The sequence below is a fragment of the Capricornis sumatraensis genome, chromosome 6 (genome assembly GCF_032405125.1).
Source record: "Capricornis sumatraensis isolate serow.1 chromosome 6, serow.2, whole genome shotgun sequence".
NCBI lineage: Eukaryota > Metazoa > Chordata > Mammalia > Artiodactyla > Bovidae > Capricornis > Capricornis sumatraensis.
This window is the reverse complement of record NC_091074.1, coordinates 79,507,395-79,528,543: the sequence shown is the minus strand read 5'-3', so window position 1 is coordinate 79,528,543 and position 21,149 is coordinate 79,507,395. Positions and strand designations below refer to the sequence as shown.

The 21,149-nt window shown below is 47.5% G+C and overlaps 1 protein-coding gene across 2 annotated transcripts in view; it reads left to right on the top strand.

Annotated features, from left to right (window-relative positions):
• LOC138081012 (tumor necrosis factor receptor superfamily member 10B-like) overlaps positions 1-20,830 on the top strand; it is a 35,185-nt gene extending 14,355 nt beyond the window's left edge. Inside the window, exons 2-7 of one of the 2 annotated variants that reach the window (XM_068973981.1) lie at positions 11,917-12,016; positions 12,651-12,764; positions 13,770-13,881; positions 14,708-14,955; positions 15,399-15,512; positions 17,808-20,830. In XM_068973981.1, coding sequence (XP_068830082.1) covers positions 11,917-12,016; positions 12,651-12,764; positions 13,770-13,881; positions 14,708-14,955; positions 15,399-15,512; positions 17,808-17,854 — 735 coding nt within the window. In that variant the 3' untranslated portion in view covers positions 17,855-20,830. Of the gene's footprint in view, positions 1-11,916; positions 12,017-12,650; positions 12,765-13,769; positions 13,882-14,707; positions 14,956-15,398; positions 15,513-17,802 lie in introns of both variants that reach the window. The other variant, XM_068973982.1, reaches the window with a different exon arrangement.
• The last annotated feature ends 319 nt before the right edge of the window (positions 20,831-21,149 follow it).

Below are 21,149 nucleotides of genomic sequence, written 5' to 3'. Positions count from 1 at the left end.
TGTTTTCTGATGACATTAGTAGGTGACTTTCTAGAAGAGTAGAATCTGGGTCAAGCCACCAAGCATATTTTGTACTTGTGAATATACAAGTGTATTTTTACTGTAACCCAGCTACAACACACACACGTGGGCACAGGTGCATCCAGCTTTGGTTCCTAGAACTCAGTAGTTTTGATCTGATGTTGTGGGTCTTTGTTTTATTTTTCCTAACTGTGAAAAAACAATTTTCCTATGATCCATTTGTTTATTTTTATTTTTGACTGTGGTAGGTCTTCACTGCTGCATGCAGGCTTGTTCTAGTTGCAGTGAGCAGGGACCACTCTTCAGTGCAGTGCACAGGTTCCTCATTGCAGTGACTTCTCTTGTTATGGAGCATGGGCGCTGGGCACGCGGTCTCAGTAGGTCCAGCACTTGGGCTCATTAGTTGCCGTTTGCAGGCTCTAGAGCTCTGGCTCAGTAGTTGTGGTGCATGGGCTTAGTTGTTCCACAGCATGTGAGATCTTCCTGCACCAGGGATTGAACCTGCGTCCCCTGCATTGGCAGGCAGATTTTATCCATTGTGCTTCCAGGGAAGTCCGAAATTAAATTTTAAGAAAAGAATGAGGTTGGATCCTAGCTTCATGTAGAAATTCTTATCATTGTGGATGCAGCCTCCTGTTTTGAGATGGTTTCAAAAAATCAAAATTGGTATTTAATTTTATCTTTTCACCTTCCCTGGAGACTATTGCATGCTTTCATTTCCTTATTTAGACCACTGATAATGGTGCAAAGCGTCTCCGCATTTGTGGAATAACTATTACTTCTGTTTTCCTCATTTGAGTCTCATATATCCTGGGATGGAGTGCCTGTCCTGGAGGGGTGGGTGGGAAAGGACTTCTGGGGCAGAAGAGACTGTGTGGGGTGCTGGGAGTGTTCTTTCTTGACTGGGTGATGGCTACTCAGCTGCATACACTTATCAAAGCTGGAGCAGATACTTAAGAATTGAGGCTTACTGCAGGGAATGGTCTACAAAAATAGAAACTATCAAAAGGAATCAAAACACAATGGTAGGGCTGAAAAGTCAAATAGCTGAAGTGAAAAATCCACACTACACGTGTTTAACTATGCAGCTGACCGGTAGAAGAAAGGACTGTGAGCTTGAAGATAGGACAAAAGAACACAGGACAGATAGCCTCTGCTTGTGCCTTTCCCGAAGAAGGCACAGAGTCCCTGGTTTATCTCTTCTCCTAGAAAGGAAAACAGTTGGAGAGCCCTTTGAAGAGTTTGTTGATATTAGCAAACAAGAAATAGCTACATTATCCACTGGCTAGAAAAGACTCATATATTCATGAGTCCATGACCATAATACATAACTTTATATAAAAAGAAGCATGTGTGTACTTTCCTCCCCCTCCTTGCAGTCTCGTCTGGAGAAGCTGTGAGTGGCACAGGGCAGGGGTGTATGTTCTTGCTGGGTGATTCACTCCTTCCTTCCCCTCTTTATGCCTGCATGGGTGTGTCTCCTGCTCTGACTCAAGATTTCCAGGCACCAGGTTTCTTGAAGACTGGAATGCAGCCCCTCCTCCGTCCATCTCCTCCCTGCCTTTCCCCTGGGAAAGGGGCCCCAGCCTGGCCTGACTCCCCACAGCCTCCCCCAGTGGTGTCTCTGGGTTGCACCTGGCCTGCTAGGCTCCCTGGAGGTGTAGACTGGCTGTGGCAGATCAGTCAGGAAGGAATCTTGCTTGCTGGGGTCCTCCTGTGGCCCCTCACTTGTGAGCCTCCTGCTACTCTGGGGCCACCTTCTCTTTCTGTCCCCACTGGCCTTTCTGTATCCTTCTCAGTGGGCCTGGTGACTCAGCCCTGCAACCTCACATGGACCCACTTTTTTTTTTTCTCTCCTGGACCTTAGGCCCTAGCTCTTGTCCCTTTGCGTTCCTGGGAGGCCCCATGGTCAGGCTTCTGTCCCCTTCCCAAAGCCAAGGTGCTGCGTACAGAGCTGTATCCACTCCGAGCGGCTGCCCTTCCGCCCCTGCCCATTGGCCCCTCTACCTCACCCTGGAGCCACGGGAGCACAGCCTGCTGCTTTAACCCCCCGCAGGCCTCCAGGGCCATCTCTCCTCTCCACCACAGTCTGCTCCTGCTCAGTTATCCCCCCGCTTTCCTCCAAACCAGCACCAGATGTCCTGTGACATCACAATAGGAAACTCCCATTCTCCAGCTCTGTACCTTTCTTCCTGACATTTCACTTTTCCCCCAATCTCCCCACCCCAACATGGACACTACACCTCCTGTGGGGCTGTCTCTGACAGTTAGAAAGATAACTGTGAGAAGATAGGTGCATTCCCAAGATGGCACGTATCCATTGTTATGTTGGAGCCCTTCAACCACCCTCTCTCCCAAAAGCCTCAATCACCAGCATCCTGAGAGCCAAGAACTTGTGAATATATTTGAAAATAGATTATATTAGATTCTTGATGATGTTCTTATTAGAACATGAGGCTTCCTAGAAGAAATAGAATATCTGGGTTAACCTAGAGGGGTATTTTTTTCTCCACACACACACACATATAAAAATACCCATGCACTGTTTTGGTTCTTTTGTTTTTAATTTTTTTAAATGTATGTACAATTTTTAATATTTATTTTTATTTATTTATTTGGCTGCGCTGGTCTTAGTTGTGACATGTGGGCTCTTTAGTTGCAGCATGTGGGATCTAGTTTCCTGACCAGGGATCAAACCCAGATCTCCTGCACTGGGAGCACAGAGTCCCAGCCACTGGACCACCAGGGAAGTCCCTGTTTTGGTTCTTAGCAACAGTTCGTTCATTTTGGTCTGGAGATTGGGGGAGTTATGATGTCAGGGTTGCTCACAATGTACTTGCTCTGCCCCATGATGGAGAAAAGTCAGGCCCAGGACTGGAGTTGAGAAGTCAGAGGGTTTTCTGTTGGGGCCAGGACAGGGGCAGGTCTGTACAGAGCTCTTCAGAATTCTGCAGGTGAATGAGGGCAGACCCTGGCAGAGTATTCACACCTTCAGAGGGAGCATGAGATCCTCAGAGGGGGAATGTCATCACTGTAGGGAGGGAAGATCCCGTGGAAGGGAAGTGGTCCAGACAAAGCTCACCCCCATCCTGTATGCCCTGGTCTGTAGCGGAAAGCAGGGACCTGCATTTCCTGGCTTCCCTGGTGGCTTGGATGGTAAAGAATCTGCCTGCAATGCAGGAGACCTGGGTTCAATGTCTGTGTCAGGAAGATCCCCTGGAGGAGGGAAAGGCAACCTCCTCCAGTATTCTTGACTGGGAAATCCCATAGACAGAGGAGCCTGGCAGGCTATAGTCCATAGGGTCGCAAAGAGTTCAGCAAGACTGCAACTAACACTAACTATTATAGAAAATAAACATACCATTATGGCAACAATCAGATAACATATAAAGGTTCCTATGAGAAATCTCTCTCCAGCACTGTCCTGTTTGGCTCTTGACTGCAGCTAAGGACAGGGAGAAATCTGCCCATGAAAAGATGCCCCCAAAAGGTGATGGGGTGGCACATGACGTCACCCGTACCATTCTCAGCTGCCCCAGGAGAAAGAGTAATGACGGTTACAATGACTGCACCCTCCAAAGCGGATTCATTCTGGTGTCTTCTTGTGTCCTTCCTCAAAAGGGGAGGATCCCACATGTGACTGGGCTTTTGAAAGCATAACTCCTTCACAAGAGAGGTCTGAGAGAAGCCTAGTGGTATTTGAATCTTGTTTAATGTTTTTTGATTGTAACTAAAGGGCAAAAAGAAGTACCCTTTGCTGATCTAGAGGTGTCTTCCTTATCTGGAAGTTCTCTGCGTGGCATAATTCACAGGAAATCTGAAAACGTTTCCTCTAAGATCAGGAAAAAGACAAGGATGCCACTCTCACAACTTTTATCCACATAGTACTACAAGTCCTAGCCAGAGGAATTAGGCAAGGAAAAGAGATCAGAGGCATCCAAATAGGAAACAAAGAAGTGAAACTGTTACTATTCTCAGATACAGGATATTATATGTAGAAAACCCTCAAGATGCCATCAAAAACTCTTAGAATAAATGAATTCAATCAAGCTACAGGATACAAAATCAGTATGAAAAAACCTATTGTATTTCTTTATATTAATAATAAACCAGCAGAAAGAGAAATTAAGGAAATAATGTCATTTACAATTGCATCAGAAAGAATAAAATTTCTAGGAATAGATTTAACCAAGGAGGTGAAAGATATGTATATTGAAAATGAGACATTGAGGAAGACACATCTGTGACAACATGCATGGACCTTGAGGGCATTATGCTAAGTGAAATAAATAGGACAGAAAAAGTGAATACAACATAATCTCTATTATATGTGAAATCTTAGAAAAAAAAAATCAAGCTCAGAGATACAGGGAACAAATTGATAGCTGCCAGAAGTAGGAGGCAGCGAGGTGGGGTGGGAGAAATGGGTGAAGAGGATCAAAAGGCAAAAAGAAAAGAAAAAAGGACTGGATGTAAATTGAGAGTTAACAGACTCAAGAGCGTGCATGACTGCAGGCTTTAGCACAGGGACTGGGGAGGGTTTTGGGGGGCTGGCTAAAATGTCTCTTGCTTTCTCTTGGTTCTCAGTGATGGTGATGAGGCTGGGGGTACACAGGACCTCCACCAGCCCGAGTCATCAGTTCCATCCAATCTATCTTGGGTTCTCTTTGGCAGCTTCCCTCCCCAGGACCAGCTTAGACTTCCCCCTCACCTAGTTGAACTGTTACCAAAAGACCTGCCTCAGGCCTCAGGGGCCAAGAGACAAAGTATGCATTTTTTTTTTTTAAATTTTTAAATTCAAAACAAAACAAAACACGGGGATTCCCCAGTGGTCCAGTGGTTAGGACTCTGTGCTTCCACTGCAGGGACACAAATTTGCTTCCTGGTCAGGGAACTAAGTTCCCAGATGCCATAAGGCAGCCAAAAAATAAAATGAAACAAACAAAAAACTTTCTCAGACTTCCCTGGTGGTCCAGGGGTTAAGAATCGGCTTGGCAAAGCAGGAACAGGGATTTGATCCCTGCTCCGAGAAGATTCCATATGCTTCGGGGCAGCTAAGCTCCTGCACCACAACCTCTGAAGCCTGCGCTCTAGAGCCTGTACTCCACAACCAGAGAAGCCACGGCAACGAGAAGCCCACCCACCGGGACCAGAGAGTAGCCCCTGCTCTCCGCACCTGGAGAAAAGCCAGTGTGCAGCAGTGAAGACCCAGCACAGCCAGAAATAAATTAATTAATTAAAAATTTTTTCCTAACAAACAAAACACCAGACTTTCCTCAGGTCACATAGGGATTTATTGACTCTGGATGATCAGAACTCAGAGCTCTCAGTGGACATGTGGGTATTCTGGTCCACAACTTAAAAAAAGAAAAAAAATTCCAATACAGGGTCTGGCTGGGGGGCACTGCTGTGACAAACACATACGAAAGGTCTTCCCCACCCTGGGCCCCCACCAGGCTGCTGAGCGGGGCAACTTCCAGAACACCTCTGCTGGGCAGCCCCGGACAGAAACCCTTGTTTCCAGTCTGCAACATTCTGACAGGAAGCAGGCCTGTGGAGCAAAGTGATGAGGGATAGAAAGCAAAGGCAGAGAGGGATTTAACTCCCTTTTGAACCAGGCTCACCTGTGAGTAGATTATTCCTTTCAGTGGAAGAGGTTTTCATAATAAGGGTTCCTTTCTCTTTTATGTTGCATGAGTAAATCTGGAAGGTGCTGTTACAGACTTTGATGGAAACTTTTTTTTATATATATAAAAAAACTATTTGTACTTGCCTTGCTGTCCGAAGTACTCACACCCTCGTAGGATAGAGAGCCCAGCACCAGTGAAGTATGGGGGACAGACTCGGGCTCGGGAAAGCAATATGGAGTCCGTGGGAAGAGCCCGCACATATCAGAGGCCCTCTGGGAGGTGAGAGGGAGAGTAGAGGAAGATACTGAGAACCCTGAGGAGTGAATGCTACCTTTCTAAAAATAGATTTTATTTAAATGCCAGTATTTGTTTATTTGTCTGCCTTGGGTCTTTGTTCCGGCAGGAGGAATCTTCCTTCCATCCTGTGGGTTTCTTTCCTCATAGTGTATGCACTCTAGTTGTGGAGGGCGGGACTCAGTAGTTGGGGTGTGCCAGCTCAGTAGCTTGAGGCATGTGGGATCTTAGTTCCCCCTGTCAGGGATCAAACCTGAGAACCCTGCATTGGAAGGCAGATTATTAACCACTGAAGCACCAGGGAAATCCTGATTTGGTAACTTGTTGGTCCTGGCAAACTAGGGAGATGGGGCAGTCCAGGGTGACTTGGACCCTTCTCTGAGCCTGATGATAGGAAGTACTGCATTGCCTCAATGTGAATGGTGACCCCAGTTTGTGAAATCAGTGACATTCAGAATTGTGAACATAAAATAGGACTTGGTGGATGTATTCATCTGCAAATCAAGTGTTTCAACTACATAGTCACAGCAAGGCCACCTTCTTTCTCCTGGATGCCACTTATATTGGGGAGTTATTCACCAGGCTCCAAAATGTTCTGTTGGGTAGAACTTCAGGTTTATAAAATAAAAGTGACAAAAGTAAACTTATAAACTGTGCTAATGATACTTAAGATCTTTGAAAAGTAGAGTTCACAACAGGAAAATATGGTGTGTATCCTTTGCCTTTGGGGGCTTCCCTGGTGACTCAGTGGTAAAGAATCCACCTGCCAATGCAGGAGACTTGAGTTCCATCCTTGGGTTGGGAATCTCCTGGAGAAGGGAATGGCAACCCACTCCAGTATTCTTGGATGGGAAATCCCATGGACAGAGGAGTCTATGGGCTTGCAAAAGAGTTGGCCATGACTTAGCAACTAAACAACAATTCTTTGCCTTTAAATAAACACTTATTTGTAATTCCATAATAAAGTGATTATTAACACTATTTATATGATATGGGCCGAGGGCAAAAAAGTTCACCAGGTCTGTCTCATTTCTTAAGTACTTAAATCTCAGAAAGTGCAGGTGAGTCTGGCAACCTACTTATTTTTCTAACAGTTGAAGATTTCTTAGTTGACCCATCACTCCCCTACAGTACAGCTCAGGGCACCTCTTGGATCTCCTTCTTGGCTGTCTATGTTCTCTGGCCTCCTTGGGGCCCTGGTCAATAAAGGGGGGGCGGGGAGGAGCAGAAGCTGGGAGTGGGCAGAAGGCGGTAGTTAGAAGACAGGTGGTTCATTCATTTTTTCAACCCGTGGGGCATTTGACCTGCAAAGGGCAGAGTTAGGACCTGCCTGGAACGCAGATTGAGTCTCACTGGCCAGATGACAACAGAGCACATGGAAGGTGCCCTGTCCCCGCCTCTCAAAGGCACAGACCTGGCTGGCGCTGAATGAAAAATGGTAGGGTATTCGCTGGCGGAAATTCCCCTTCCGTAGAGTCCTGGCTCCTCCCCTGAGCCACGCGTGATTGGCTGGAAGTGGTAATAATTACATCAGCAAGCAGTGGCTCATTCGCTACTGCGGGTGGGCCAATCCCAGGGCGGGGTGGTATAAAAGTAGAGGCAGGCAGATTGAACAGCAGAGCTCCGCTCTGCGCACCTCGCAGGGGTGATCTCGCGCCCCACGAAACACACTTTCATTTCTGATGGCTCCGGAGGCTGTCACCCCGCGGCAACCTGGACAGCGACCGCTCCCCGACCGCACCGGGCAGCGGGGACAGAGGACAGCGGCCGCCTCGAGCTCCCGGGCAGGGTACACCCAGGGCCCCAGGCCTCGACTTCGGGGCCCCTGGGCTCTCATCTTCGCCGTCCTGGGTGTCTTGCTGTTGGTAAGTTCCCGCCGCGAGTACTGGCTCGAAAAGGCGCTGTTGGTGGCCCGGAAAAGGCCCGGGGGCACCTGGCTGAGCAAATGCCGGCAGAACCCGCCCGGACAAGTCCAATACGCGGCGTGTTGGTGGGGGGGCGCTAGAGGAGTGCGGATCCCTAGCAGCTACTCGCTGCCCAGAAGAGCTGGCTGCTCCTTGGAGCGCCTGACCTCTGGATTGGCCCCAGGCCCAGCGAATCAGATCGTCATTTCTTTCCTTTACCTTCCCTTTTCCCTCTGCCGACCCTCCTCACTCTTTTCTCTCTTTTTCTATTTTGAACTGCATTTATCTTCTAACCCGTGTCCTTTGTAAATCATTAAGTGTAGGCCCCATCTTCCCCCCACCACTGCCTTAAGCACCCTTACGTTTCTTTCTCTCTGGAAGAAGAGCAACTTCAAAATTGCTTCCAGCTCCTTGCGCTTTATGAATAGAAACCATCAATCAACTGAGCTTGGGTCAGATTCTCACCACTTTCTTTCAGAGGGGAGTTGGAGGCTCTGGGTGTGGTTCACCACTGCTGCTGCTGCTGCTAAGTCGCTTCACTCGTGTCCAACTCTGTGGGACCCCATAGCCGGCAGCCCAGCAGGCTTCCCCGTCCCTGAGTGTGCATTTTTAAGAAACTCACAATGGGGAAAAATGTTCACACTTGGCACTGCTTTCTTGCATTGTTTGAGGCTCTTTTCAAAGTTCCTTATAGGTTCAAAGAAAAAAAAGTTAAAGGTCTAACAGAGTTACAGGAATCGTGAAAATATGCATCTTTCATTGAACAAATTAGTACCAAAAATCTGGAAAGAAACAGCATTTTGTATTCACAAGAAGTATAGAATTAGTTTTTAAACTATCGGTTTGTAATAGGTAGGACTCATGATGAACACTACTTGATGAATGGGTCTGGGTGCCTGTCAAGTATCCAGTGTAGCCATGTGCATTGTCTGTTGGGTAACTCCTTAGAAGTGGAATTGCTGGGTCAGTGGGTTAGGTGATTTTACACTTTTGTCTAGATAATGACAAACTGTTCTCCCAAAGAAGACTGGACCATTTTAACTCACACCAGGAGTCCACAAGGGTGCCCTATTTCCCTGCACCCTTGCACACTGAACTTTAACACTTTGCCAATCTAAGAAGTAAAAATGGGGCACCATAGTGCCATGGTTTTGATTCTTCCATTCCAGTAGATTGTTTCAAGGATCCGTGAGATTGCTGAGACTGGGAATGGATAACCAGGAGACCCCAGGTTAGGTCACAGGGGAGGCCACAAAAATACAGACAATAAAAGAGCTAACAAAAATCTTTACACAAATTCTTTCAGACAACAGGAGTTCTTCACTAGTTCTTCTAAGGCCAACATAGCCCTAATACCTAAACCTAACAGAAACATTTGAAAAGAAGAAAAAATACATTTAAATACCCTTCCTAAAAACAGAGGCAAAATTCCTTTACAAAGCAAATAGTAAACTAAATTCAGGAAGATTTAAAGAAGAAAACATACCATGACCAAATGGGATTAATCTCAGGAATAAGTGTTGGATTAACATCTGAAAATCAGTGTTTTTCACTGTATTAACAGTGTGGAGGCTTCCCTGGTGGTCCAGTGGTTAAGAAGCTTTTGCACTGTGAGAGATACCCATTCATTCTCTGGTCTGGGAGGATCCCACAGGCCTGGGAGCAACTGAGCCCATGTGCTACAACTACTGAGCCCCGAAGCTGCAACTCCTGAAGCCTGTGCACCTGGAGTCTATGCTCCACAACAAGAGAAACCACTGCAACGAGAAGCCTACCCATGAAAATCAAGAGTATCCTCCACTTGCCACAAATAGAGAAAGCCTCCATGCAGCAACAAAGACCTAGCACAGCCAAAACAAATAAATAGATCTTTAAAATCTATGGCAGAAAACATCACAATAAAGTAACTATCCTCTAATTAAAAAGTTAAAACACACACACAAACCAGTGTAATGGAGAAAAACTATATAGAAAAACTAAACAGCTTAACAGATGCAGAAAAATAATTTGAACTGACACTTAACACTCTGTAATGAGAAGGCGAAAGTTGCTCAATCGTGTCCCAACAGTTTGCGACCCAATGAACTGTAGCCTGCCAGGCTCCTCTGTCCATGGAATTCTCTAGGCAAGAATACTGGAGTGGATCGCCATTTCCTTCTGCAGGGGATCTTCCTGACACAGGGATTGAACCTGGGTTTCCTCTGTTGCAGGCAGATTCTTTACTGTCTGAAAAAAGCCTCATTTTATCAGGGTAGAAGGGCCCTTCCTCCATATGATGAAGGCTACTCCCTCTTGGAGTCACATCAGAGATTAGGATAACTGAGGAAGAGGCATGAGGGAATGTTTTGGAGCAAGCTAATTTCCATGATCTAGATAGAGAGTTTGGATTTCCCAACTGTATGCATTAAAAAGAAAAACAAAACAACAAAAAGCTCTTTGAATGGTCCCCTTAAGATTGTGCACTTCCTTCTTTGGAAATCTTAACATTGAAATAAACTGTAAAGAAATATTGAGCTCGAGTTACTGACATAATGCCAATGTATTAAGAGTTGCAGATATGAATTTCATCATAACAATAAGACACTTAGGAGAATGGACAGAGGGGGGTGGATAGAGAAAGAAGTATGTGATACACCTAAGTTACAGAACTTAGGTGATGAGCATATAAGAGTTTAGTGAATGAATCTTAGAACTTCGTTGGATGTTTGAAACTGTTCATAATGAAACATTGAGGGAGAGAGTCTGTGAGAGGAGAACCAGGGAAGAAAGGAAGGCATAGGATTGTGAGGGCAGGGGAAGGAGAGTCCACCAATTTGGGGTAACTCGGAGGAGGTCCAGACTGTGGAAGGGATGATTAGGGGACACATGTGGGCTTAGCTGTCCCCAAATATTTAACAGGTTGCATTTTGTTTAGATCCAGGCAGTTGAACTGGGCTCAACATAAGCTGTTTCCATTTTACCTCTGTTTTTCTTTATTTTTTTTCCTCTTAATGTCACTTTCTACTTTAAATCACTCCCAGATTAAAGTTACAAAACTATACAGAACCCTTTGTTTCCTGTATCATCTGAAACATAGCTGCTGACATGACAGATCCCATGACTGGACACTTGAATGTATATTTCCCACAAATGAGGACAGTCTCCCCCCAAATGACGATACAATCCTGAACATCAGAACACTATCATCATAATCCTGGTCGAATCCTCAGACTCCAGTGATTTCTGACTGGCCCCATTGTGTCATCTTTAGCACAGAGACTTGGCTGAAAACCCTGCATTGCTGTTTCTTCTTTCTCCATGTGATTCTGGTATTCTATGGAACACTGACAGCTTCCTTTTGGGGACAGCTTGTTGGATTAAAGCCACAAGTTCATTACTCAATATGTGATTCTATATCCTGATTATGAAAAATTGTATGCATGGCAGAACCCTCATTTGTGAAAATGTGTGTGTGTGTGTGTGTGTGTGTGCATGCACATGTGAGAGAGAGAGCCTGAGAGTATTCACACATGTGGTCAAATAGAAGCAGTCAAGACACAAAATACTGGATGTCTTCTCTAATCAAGGGGATCTCTGTGGTTTCTGTATTCTTATAAAAAAAATTTCCCTTGCATATGCTTTCTGGGCTTCCCAGGTGGTGCTAGTGGTAAAGAACCAGCCTGCCAACATAGGAGACGCAAGAGACTGAAGTTTGATCCCTGGGTCAGGAAGATCCCCTGGAGGAGGAAATGGCAACTCCAAATTTCTTCCTGGGAGAATCCCATGGACAGAGAAGCCTGATGGGCTACAATCCATGGGGTCGCAAAGAGTTGGATGCATTGGAGCACATACTTTCTGGAATAAACATATTTTAAGAGGAAAGAATACAGGGGCAAAAACTGAAGTGAAAGTTACTTGCTAGCACAAAAGGCCAAAAGACAAACATGAAAAGAATGAGAGTTTAGAGCTGAGAAGAAAGATCCCAGTCCTGTTTCATTTTGCAGGTAGTGGTCAAGGAAATGTGGGGTGGATCCTAGAAGGGGTGAGTGTGGAAGCCACTCATGCCTGTCCCTGCTTTGTCCCCATAGGTCAAACCTGCTTCAGCCATGTCTGTAAGGAAGGATGAAATTGACCAGCAGTCATCAGCCCCACTGGAAGGGAGCCTCCAACAGAAGTTATGTCTACCAGGTAGATTCTAAGACTGGTCTCCAGCCCTTGTCTTCCTGTCTATGCGTTTATTTTTGGGGGTGCTGGGGCTTTGTTGCTGCATGGGCTCTCTCTAGTTGTGGAGAGTGGGGCCTCCTCTCCAGTTGCGGTAGGTGAGCGTCTCACTGGGGAGGCATCTCTTGTTGCAGAACAGAGGCTCTCGAGCGCATGGGCTTCAGGAGTCGCAGCAGGTGTGCTCAGTAGTTGTGGCTCCCGAGCTGCAGAGCACAGGCTCAGGATTTGTGACACCTGGGCTCAGCTGCTCCGCAGCATGTGGGATCTTCCCAGACAGGGATCTAACCCATGTATTCTGCATAGGCAGGCAGATTTTTTCCCTCTGAGCCACCAGGGAAGCCCCTGACCTTTCTTTTTACTGTTTCCTGTGCCAGCTATGAATGTGACTTGGATGTGTGGCTTGTAATATATTTCTGTTGGCAGTACTGGTCTAGGGTCTGTCTAGGGTATGTGGTAGATGAAGAATCAAGAGATGAAAGCCCGGTTGAGGAGAGTTCCCCTTGTGGATTTCACAGATGGCCAAAAGAGGCCTCCCCAGCCACACTGCCAGCCTCAGGGAATCCTGTGGGGTTTACTCACCAGCTTTTCCCTTCCTTCCCAGGATTCTACATGGAAGAAGCCAGTGGAGGTTGTGCTTCGTGCACCGATGGGACAGACTACACCAGTCATTCAAACACCCTCCCTTCTTGCTTACCTTGCACGACTTGCAAATCAGGTACAGAACCTGTGGTCCCCTGTGCCTGCAGTTAGGGTGCTGGGTGATGAGATGGGATTTAAATGGGACGAGGAGTCAGAAACCTGATTTCCAACCCAGCTAGGTCTTCATCCTGTCTTGCTCAGTAAAATAAACGAAAACAGAAGTTATTTGCATAACACATGCCAACTGGTAGGGAAGTCTTTCAGAATATCAGCTGGAAAGAGGGGAATAACATGTCCCTTGATGGAGGGGGCTGGATGGTAAGAGTGCAGAAGGCCTGGGGGAGTGGGGCAGGGCTGAGTTTGAGCTGTGTGATGTGTCTGATCCTGGGCCAGGCTCCTGTGGGCGCCATGCCCTCTGCTCTGGGGTCTCAGCCTCTCTCAGCCTTCATGACCTGAGGTCCCTCTGCCTCTCCAGCAGGGCATCACCCGTTGGGACATCACCCAAGGGTTCCTCTCCATCCACAGTACCTCAGATTACACCTCACCCCACCCCACTTCTTGCTCCTCATTTGTGATCTAAAACGTTTTTCTTCCCAACCCTGGTGCAATCCGTAATGATGCACAGTCCCTTTTGTATGCCTGTGTTGCTGACACGTGAACAGTGGCTGTTCCATGGATGGTCTATGTGTGTTGCCACAGAAAATGACCCCAAAATTACTTTAAAAAAGATTGATTCATTAACTTTTGGCTGTTCTGGGTCTTTGTTGCAGAACAAGGGCTTTCTCTCGTTGTGGTGAGGGGGGCTACTCTTGCTGCTTCTCATCGTGGTGCACAGGCCCTAGCGCACAGGATGAGTAGCTGTGGCACGCAGGCTTAGCTGCCCCGCAATATGTGGGGTCTTCCCAGACCAGGGATGCAACCTGTATCCCCTGCTTTGTCAGGCAGATTCTTAACCATTGGAGCAGCCAGGAAGCCATCCGAATCACTTCTTGAACTGAGTGGATGGAGATCTGGGTGGTGAAGAAGGGGTGAGAGACATATGAGGGAAACACACCCTCAAAACCTTATCTTTGGTCTCTAGGAGAAGAAGAAAAAAATCGCTGCACCCCCACCAAGGACACTGAGTGTCAGTGCAAACCTGGCACTTTCCGTGGAGAAGATGCACCTGAATTCTGTCAAAAATGCACCACCGGGTGAGACACAGGAGCCTGCAGGGCTTCCAACCCGCAGGAGACCCCAGTTTCCTTGTAGCCATTTCTCTCTCCTGCTTCCGTGAAGCCCCTCCCACCTCTCAGAGCTTCCTTGTGCCTGTGGGGTCTCCTGAGTCTGCAGCAGCGCTCCCTACCACCACCGTTTGTCCTGCACGGCTTACCCAGTGGTCCCTTCCCATGTCTCCTCAGGATGGGCCTAGAAAGACGGAAAGGCTCACAGCAGACAGAAGTCATGATGAGGCCACATGTGTGCTCCTTCAGGGTTCCTATAAAACCGGAGCCAACTCGACAGGCCTCACACCCAGCCCCTTGTTCCCCAGTAGCACCTGAATGTTTCCTATCTGGGGACTCAGGGGCCAATAGTAATTCACTATCCTCTGATGCTCCATTGTTGGCTGAGATTGGTAGGAAGAGTCAACAGGTGGATGAGAGGGCTTCATATTCAAGTTTGACTGGAGGATGAGTCAGACTTGTGCCTAAACCCTTCTGACCCTTAACCTGGATGAGGCCCCCATGTCACAGAGCTTCCTGTGCAGCCCAGGGAGGCCAGGCGGGCCTGGCAGAGGAAGCCAAGCTCCTGAAGGACAGCTCTGAACACTCAGTAGGAGCCTGGGGGCTGCAGTACACAATCCTGGATCCTTCTGCCAGTGAGGGGGAGTGAGGGGACCCTCCCCTGCAGACAGCAAGAGCCTGTTCCCCCTCCACTGTCTTGTCAGGGGACCCAGGATGGGAGGCTGCCCCCTCTTTCTCCTCATCCAGGCAGCTGGCCCTGATGGGTCCCCTACATCACCCCTGTGTCTGTACCCAGGTGCCCTGATGGGAAGGTCATGGTCACGGACTGTACCCCCTGGAGCGACATCAAGTGTGTGGACCAAGAATCAGGTACCCTGACCCATGGAGAGGCCCCAGTTCCTGGAGAGCCAGCAACCGTGAGCCAGAGACTACCCATCACCCCCTCTCCCTCCGCAGGCCCTTCAGGGCAGGTGATTGGAATTGTAACTGGAGTTGGAATCATCATTGTCCTAATCGCATGTGCTGTGTGGTGCTCCCGTAAAGGTGAGGTTCTAGAAGGGAAGGAGGAGGTACTGGCTCCCTCCTCCATCTCCCCAATCCTCCTGTTCCTCCTGGCTTGTCTCTGATCTTGTTCCCAAGGAAACCCCTCCCACCTCACCTGGTCCTACAAAACCGTGATCATATCGGGCCCCCAGCTCAGCTGACGGTCCCCTCTTCCCCCTGGCCGAGTCTGGTGGGACGAGGCAGGAGAAGAGGGTGGTTCAGTAGCACTGCACAGAGATTTTACATGGGTTTCATTTTGCTTCATTTTCTCCCTTCTCTTCTCCTCCCTGAGGGTTCTCCAGATTCAGAATGTCTCGCTTGCAGTCACAGGCCCGGGGCTCTTTGTTCAGTGTCTGAGCCGCCACCCTGCACCCTGTCCCTAGGATGGGAGGTGCGGCAAGAGGGCCCTCCCCACCACTCAGTGGTTGTCTCTTCTCTTCTAGGTCTCTTTGATGAGTGCTGGCACAAGGTGATTGGTTTCTACAGCATCTGGCAGCGTCAGACCCTCAGTAACTGCTTCCGCCCCACAACAAAGCCCAGCGTGGACGTGGTCCCAGGTTTGTCCTATGCTGTTATCTCTGACTCTCTCAACTGGCCTGGGGGCTCTAGGCTGAATGTAGGAGGGAGACTGGCCTGCTGAGAGCTGGCCTAAGGCTGGTTAGCAGCGCTGGCCCTGTTTGAGACACCCTCACTCAAAGTGAGTGTTTTTTGCCTGGGCAGTGGATCAGGAGTGGAGGGAGGAGGGACAGTGTCCTAATTTTCTGTCTCCATAGCTGTTAGGGCAACTCAGAGGGCATGGCTTGTCCCTGAACCATCAGGACTCTAATTCCCTCCCTGCCCCCTCCTCTTTTTCCCACCCTGCACCCCTCTGTCCTCTAACAGTGGCCCCCAACACCTCCCTGTCCTTGCCTCCTCCACCATCCTCTCTCCTCCCTGGGGCTCAGGGCCAGGTTGACCCGCTCTGAGACATCTGAGAGGTTGTGCTGTCCAGCAGGGCACCCACTGGCCCAGGGAGGCTGTGGAGCCCCTGTCCATGCATTCTAAGTCTTTTGAATCATGTCCGACTCTTTGCAACCCCATGGACTGTAGCCTGCTAGGCTCCTTAGTCCATGGGATCCTCCAGGGAAGAATACTGGAGTGGGTTACCATGCCCTCCTCCAGGGATCATTGCAACCCAGGGATCGAACCCACATCTTACATCTCCTGCATTAGCAAGCAGGTTCTTTACCACCTGGGCGCCACCTGGGAAGCCCCGTGGAGCACCTGAACTGTGGCCAAAGCAGATGAGCTGTAGTATATAACTCGATACTGTAGTTCAAGGAGTCGGTAGAAAAAAGGACTATAATTTGTCTCGCTAACAGTTTTTTTTTTTTTTTCTGTATATTGATTACATGTTGAGGGGCTTCCCTGGTGGCTCAGATGGTAAAGAATTTGCCTGTAATGCAAGAGAACAGGGTTCAGTCCCTGGGTCAGAAAGATCCCCTGGAGAAGGGAAGGGCAACCCACTCCAGTATTCTTGCCTGGAGAATCTCATGGACAGAGGAGCCTGACAGGCTTCAGTCCATGAAGTCACAGTCAGACACACAACTGAGCAACTAACACTACATATTGCAGTGAAAAAACTTTTTAACTTATTTTTAATTGGAGGACAATTGCTTCACAATGCTGTGCTTGTTTCTGCTGTGCAGCAACATGAACCAGCCATGCTGCTGCTGCTAAGTTGCTTCAGTCGTGTCCGACTCTGTGTGACCCCATAGGCGGCAGCCCACCAGGCTCCGCCATCCCTGGGATTCTCCAGGCAGGAACACTGGAGTGGGTTGCCATTTTCCTCTCCAATGCACGAAAGTGAAAAGTGAAAGTGAAGTCGCACAGTCATGTCCAACTCTTCACGACTCCATGGACTGCAGCCTACCAGGCTCCTCAGTCCATGGGAGTTTCCAGGCAAGAGAACTGGAGTGGGGTCCCATTGCCTTAGGTACACATATATCCCCTCCCTCTTGAGCCTCCTTCAAACGCCCCCATCCCACCTCCCTTAGGTTATCACAGAGCACCGGATTGAGCTCTCTGTATTATAAAGCAACTTCCCATTAGCTATCTATATTACATATTAAAATGAAAATTTTTAGAATACTTTGAGTTAGTACCATATTTTATGAAAACTAGTATTGTTATTTTTCATGTTTTCAGTGTAACTGTTAGAGAATATAAACTTGTGTTGGGTGCCCTCCTTGTGTACTGTGGATGGTGGTGTGCACAGCATTTCACACACACACCATTGAATCTGCAGCACAGTCCATGAGGCGGGTGGTGTTTGCTCCATTTTATGATGAAATTCTTGCTCAGAGTCTGTCCCCATCCAGCTCTACCACAGTGTCAGGCCGTGAGGCCAAGCGGGGTGTGAGGCCAGAGACCTTCCTCCCTCCAGGCCTTTGCTTTGTCCCCAGTGCAGAGGTGACAGCCAGGGAGCCTCACCCTCCTGAGAAAGACAGACCTCCTCTGAGGTCTGTTGCCCTCGCTCGCTGTCCCACCCTCTGTCTCATATCATAGATGCCTTCTCCCTCTGTGACAGCAGTCTCCTCTTCCAGATGGGCCCTCAACCCCTGCTTAGGGCAGGACTCTCTGCTGACCTGGACTGCCCCCAACGGCTCTGGGTGCTGGCGAAGTCCAATGCCCAAGGCCAGTGTGGCTTGTTCCTCTGCTGCTGGGAAGCAGGTCAGGGGCGCAGAGCAGCAGGCTTACCAGCAGGGGGAGCTCCTCAGGTTCCCATCCTGAAGTCAAGGCCTCAATTGAGGGTCCTCTGCCTTTGTGAAAGCCTGTTCCAACTCTGTCTCTGTGACTTTCCCTCAGCTTAGGCCTGAAGCTACTCTTCAGTGACGTGGCAGCTATCTTTTCCTTGTGACTTCTGTGATTCGCTCCTTGGGCCTCACATGAAATGAGATCGTTGTGGGCAGAGAATAGGCCTGGGTCTCTCTGAATGCCTTGTGTGAAATACAGCCAGTCACCAAGAAGGGACAGAGGACCTCAGTCAACACCCTGATGGATGTCTTGGAAATGCTGGGCAAAGATTGACAAAACAGACAATTCAAGAGCGCCTGCTGAAAACAGGAAAGTATTAACATGTTTATGAAGAAAGTGAGACAGGCTCTGCTGTGCCCTGACTGAGGACCTCAGTCTTTCAGTTCAGGACACACTCCTTATAGACTTCTAGTTTTTATTTGTATTTGTTTGAAATTTGTCATTCATGTTAATATGTATGTATTTAATGACGTAACTTATAATGAAAGTGTTAGTCACTGAGTCATGTCTAACTCTTTGCGACACTATGGACTGTAGCCCACCAGGCTCTTCTGTCCATGGGGTTTCTCCGGGCAAGAATACTGGAGTGGGTTGCTGTTTCCTTCTCCAGGGGATCTTCCCTACCCAGGGATGGAGCCTGGGTCTCCTGCGCTGCAGGCAGACTCTTTACTGACTGAGCCACCAGGGAGGGCCCGTGACTTGTAATATACATCATTAACGTGCAGACATCTCGTATGTCTTTGTACTTTTATGTTTGTGCATGTATTTATATGTGTAGAAAAACATTTTGCAAATATAATTTCTAGGCTTATGTGGGGCTACCTGGTTGAGCACTGGCAAACCAAAGCAATTAGAAATACAAAAGGAGGGCATTCCCTGGCTGTTCAGTGGTTAGGACTCTGCGCTGACAGCCCTAAATTCAATCCCTGATCAGGAAGTAAGATCCCACAAGCCATGAGGCAAAAAGAAACAAACTAAAGCCTGCAAAACAACAACAGTGAAGGAGAGCAAGCCCACTGCTGGGGGAGTTTGACCACTTTGGGATTACCTGGAGACTTCTTTAGGGTCCAGGCTTTAAACATGTCAACTTTTAGCTGGGTGAATATTTGTATTTTTAGTAGGGAGATGTTAACAAGTGAGCAGAGAGGGAGGGGAAGTGGCACCCCCGTGCTGTGTCTGGTGACCGTGCACTGGGCTGTCGTTCCCCGGGCTTCCTCCTGCTCCTCTGGGAGGTTAGGGTGGGACGTGGGTTAGATATGAGTGTGAGATAGATTCTGTTATCAGTGACCTTCATTCCATCTGGGCTCAAGGAAGAGAGGACAGGAATCTGCCATGGTTTCTGGGAGGAAGAAAGGACGGGCTCCTGGGTTATGTTCAGTGTTGGCTTCTTCTGCACTAGATGGGCCCCCCTTGATACTGGTGCTCTGAGCCCAGAATTGCCTTTTTTGTGTTTAAATTGGCTAACTAAGGATCTCAACCCCTCTGTAAGCTTTGACCTTCTGCAGAAAAGACACAGAAATGCTGATTCTTAAATACTGTGAGAACTGACTTAAAATGCCTGCTATATTAGGGTTTTGTATTTTTTTTAATTAAAAATTTTTTTTAAATGTTTTACTTCTGCTAAACCCTTCTCCATAGTATTCCGATCACTGTAGGATAATTTAATGGCAGAAGCAATTCTCAGGGAAGTTTTTGGTCTAGTCCATGAAGGCTTGTATGCCATCTTCCCTAAGGTTCATGTGACTGGTGTGGTCAAAATTGGAATTGCCTAAAATGTAGGTACAAATGGACACAGTGTGTGGAGGTCACGTGTGTCTGTAGAAGGGCCGACCCCCGAGGTCTTGGTGCTACATCCCTCTGGCCCTGATGCCCCTCCCTTTCCTGGAGTCGGGTGCTTCCTGTCTTTGCTGTTCCTTCTGTGCAGGACACTCTGCCTTCATCCCCAGGAGAAAGAAATGAATTCTTGGGACTGCCCTGGTGGGTCAGTGGTTAAGACTCTGCACTCCCAATGCAAGGAGCCCGGGTTCAATCTCTGGTTGGGGAACTGAGATCCCACATACCACAACTAAGCACGTGCTCTGCGACTACTGAGCCCGTGTGCTGTGGAGCCTGCGCATCACAGCCAGAGGAGCCTGTGTGCCGCAGTGAGGGGTCTGCACAGCTGAAATAAACAAACAAGGGACAATAGCATTTGAAACTGTCCCCTTTATATTACAGAAACATGTGCATTTGTAAAACAGTTTAAAAAATAAATAGTCCAGTGTCAGGTCACTTGTCCCTTTCTCAGAAGGCTTCCTTGAGTGCCCATCTAAAGTATCAGCCTTGTCAGTATTTGTCATGTATATTCATTTGTACACGTTTATTGTGTGCTTTACTAATGAGAACCTTCAAGAAACGTGAAACTTGACTCCTTTGTTGCTTTCCGGTGGGTGCTTAGTCGCTCAGTCTTGTCTGACTCGTTGCGACCCCGTGAACTAAGCCTACCAGACTCCTCTGTCCAGGGAATTCTCCGGGCAAGAATACTGGAGTGAGTTGCCATTTCCTACTCCAGGGGATCTTCCCGATCCAGGGATCGAACGCGCGTGTCCTGTGTCTCCTGCATTGCAGGCGAGTTCTTTGCCTGCTGAGCCATCCGGGAAGCGTTACTGCTTTATGCCAATGCAAATGTGACAGTTTCAAGTTTTACTTGAAGACTGGATGCCTGTTCAAGTTTCTCCTCAGTAATGAATCTGTGACCAAATTACATATGCAATGTCATATACAAATTTTATAATTTTATGTAAACATGCAATTTTATGATTTTGAACCAAGTTGAATATTCAGTGTTATATACAAATTTTGCAATTTTCTATAAACATGCAATTTAAAGAATTTGTGGCCGAATTAAATATGCAATGTTACACAAAAATTTTATAATTTTATATAAATAAGCAATTGGATGAATTTGTGACCAAATTACATGGCAGTTACATAAACATTTTGCAATTTTATGTAAACATGCGATTTTATGACTTTGTGACCAAATTAAATATGTGATGTTATATACAAATATTATAATTTGATATATACTTTGGTACATTTTGACAAATATGGAATATTATGAAAAGTATAAAAACTACAAAATGTTATGAAATTATATACTTTTCTATAAATAAACAATTTTATGAATTTGTGACCAAATTAAATATGTAATTTTATATAAAAAGAGGCATGTGTGTGTGTTTTTTCCCCATCCTCTGGTTCTCTGGAGCAGCTCTGAGTGAAGGGTACAGGGGTGTGTTCTTGCTGTGTGACCCACTCCTTCCTTCTCCCCTTTATGCCTCAGGCTCATCCTGCATGGGTGTGTCTCCTGCTCTGACTCAAGATTTTCAGATGCCAGATTCCTAGGGGACTGGAAT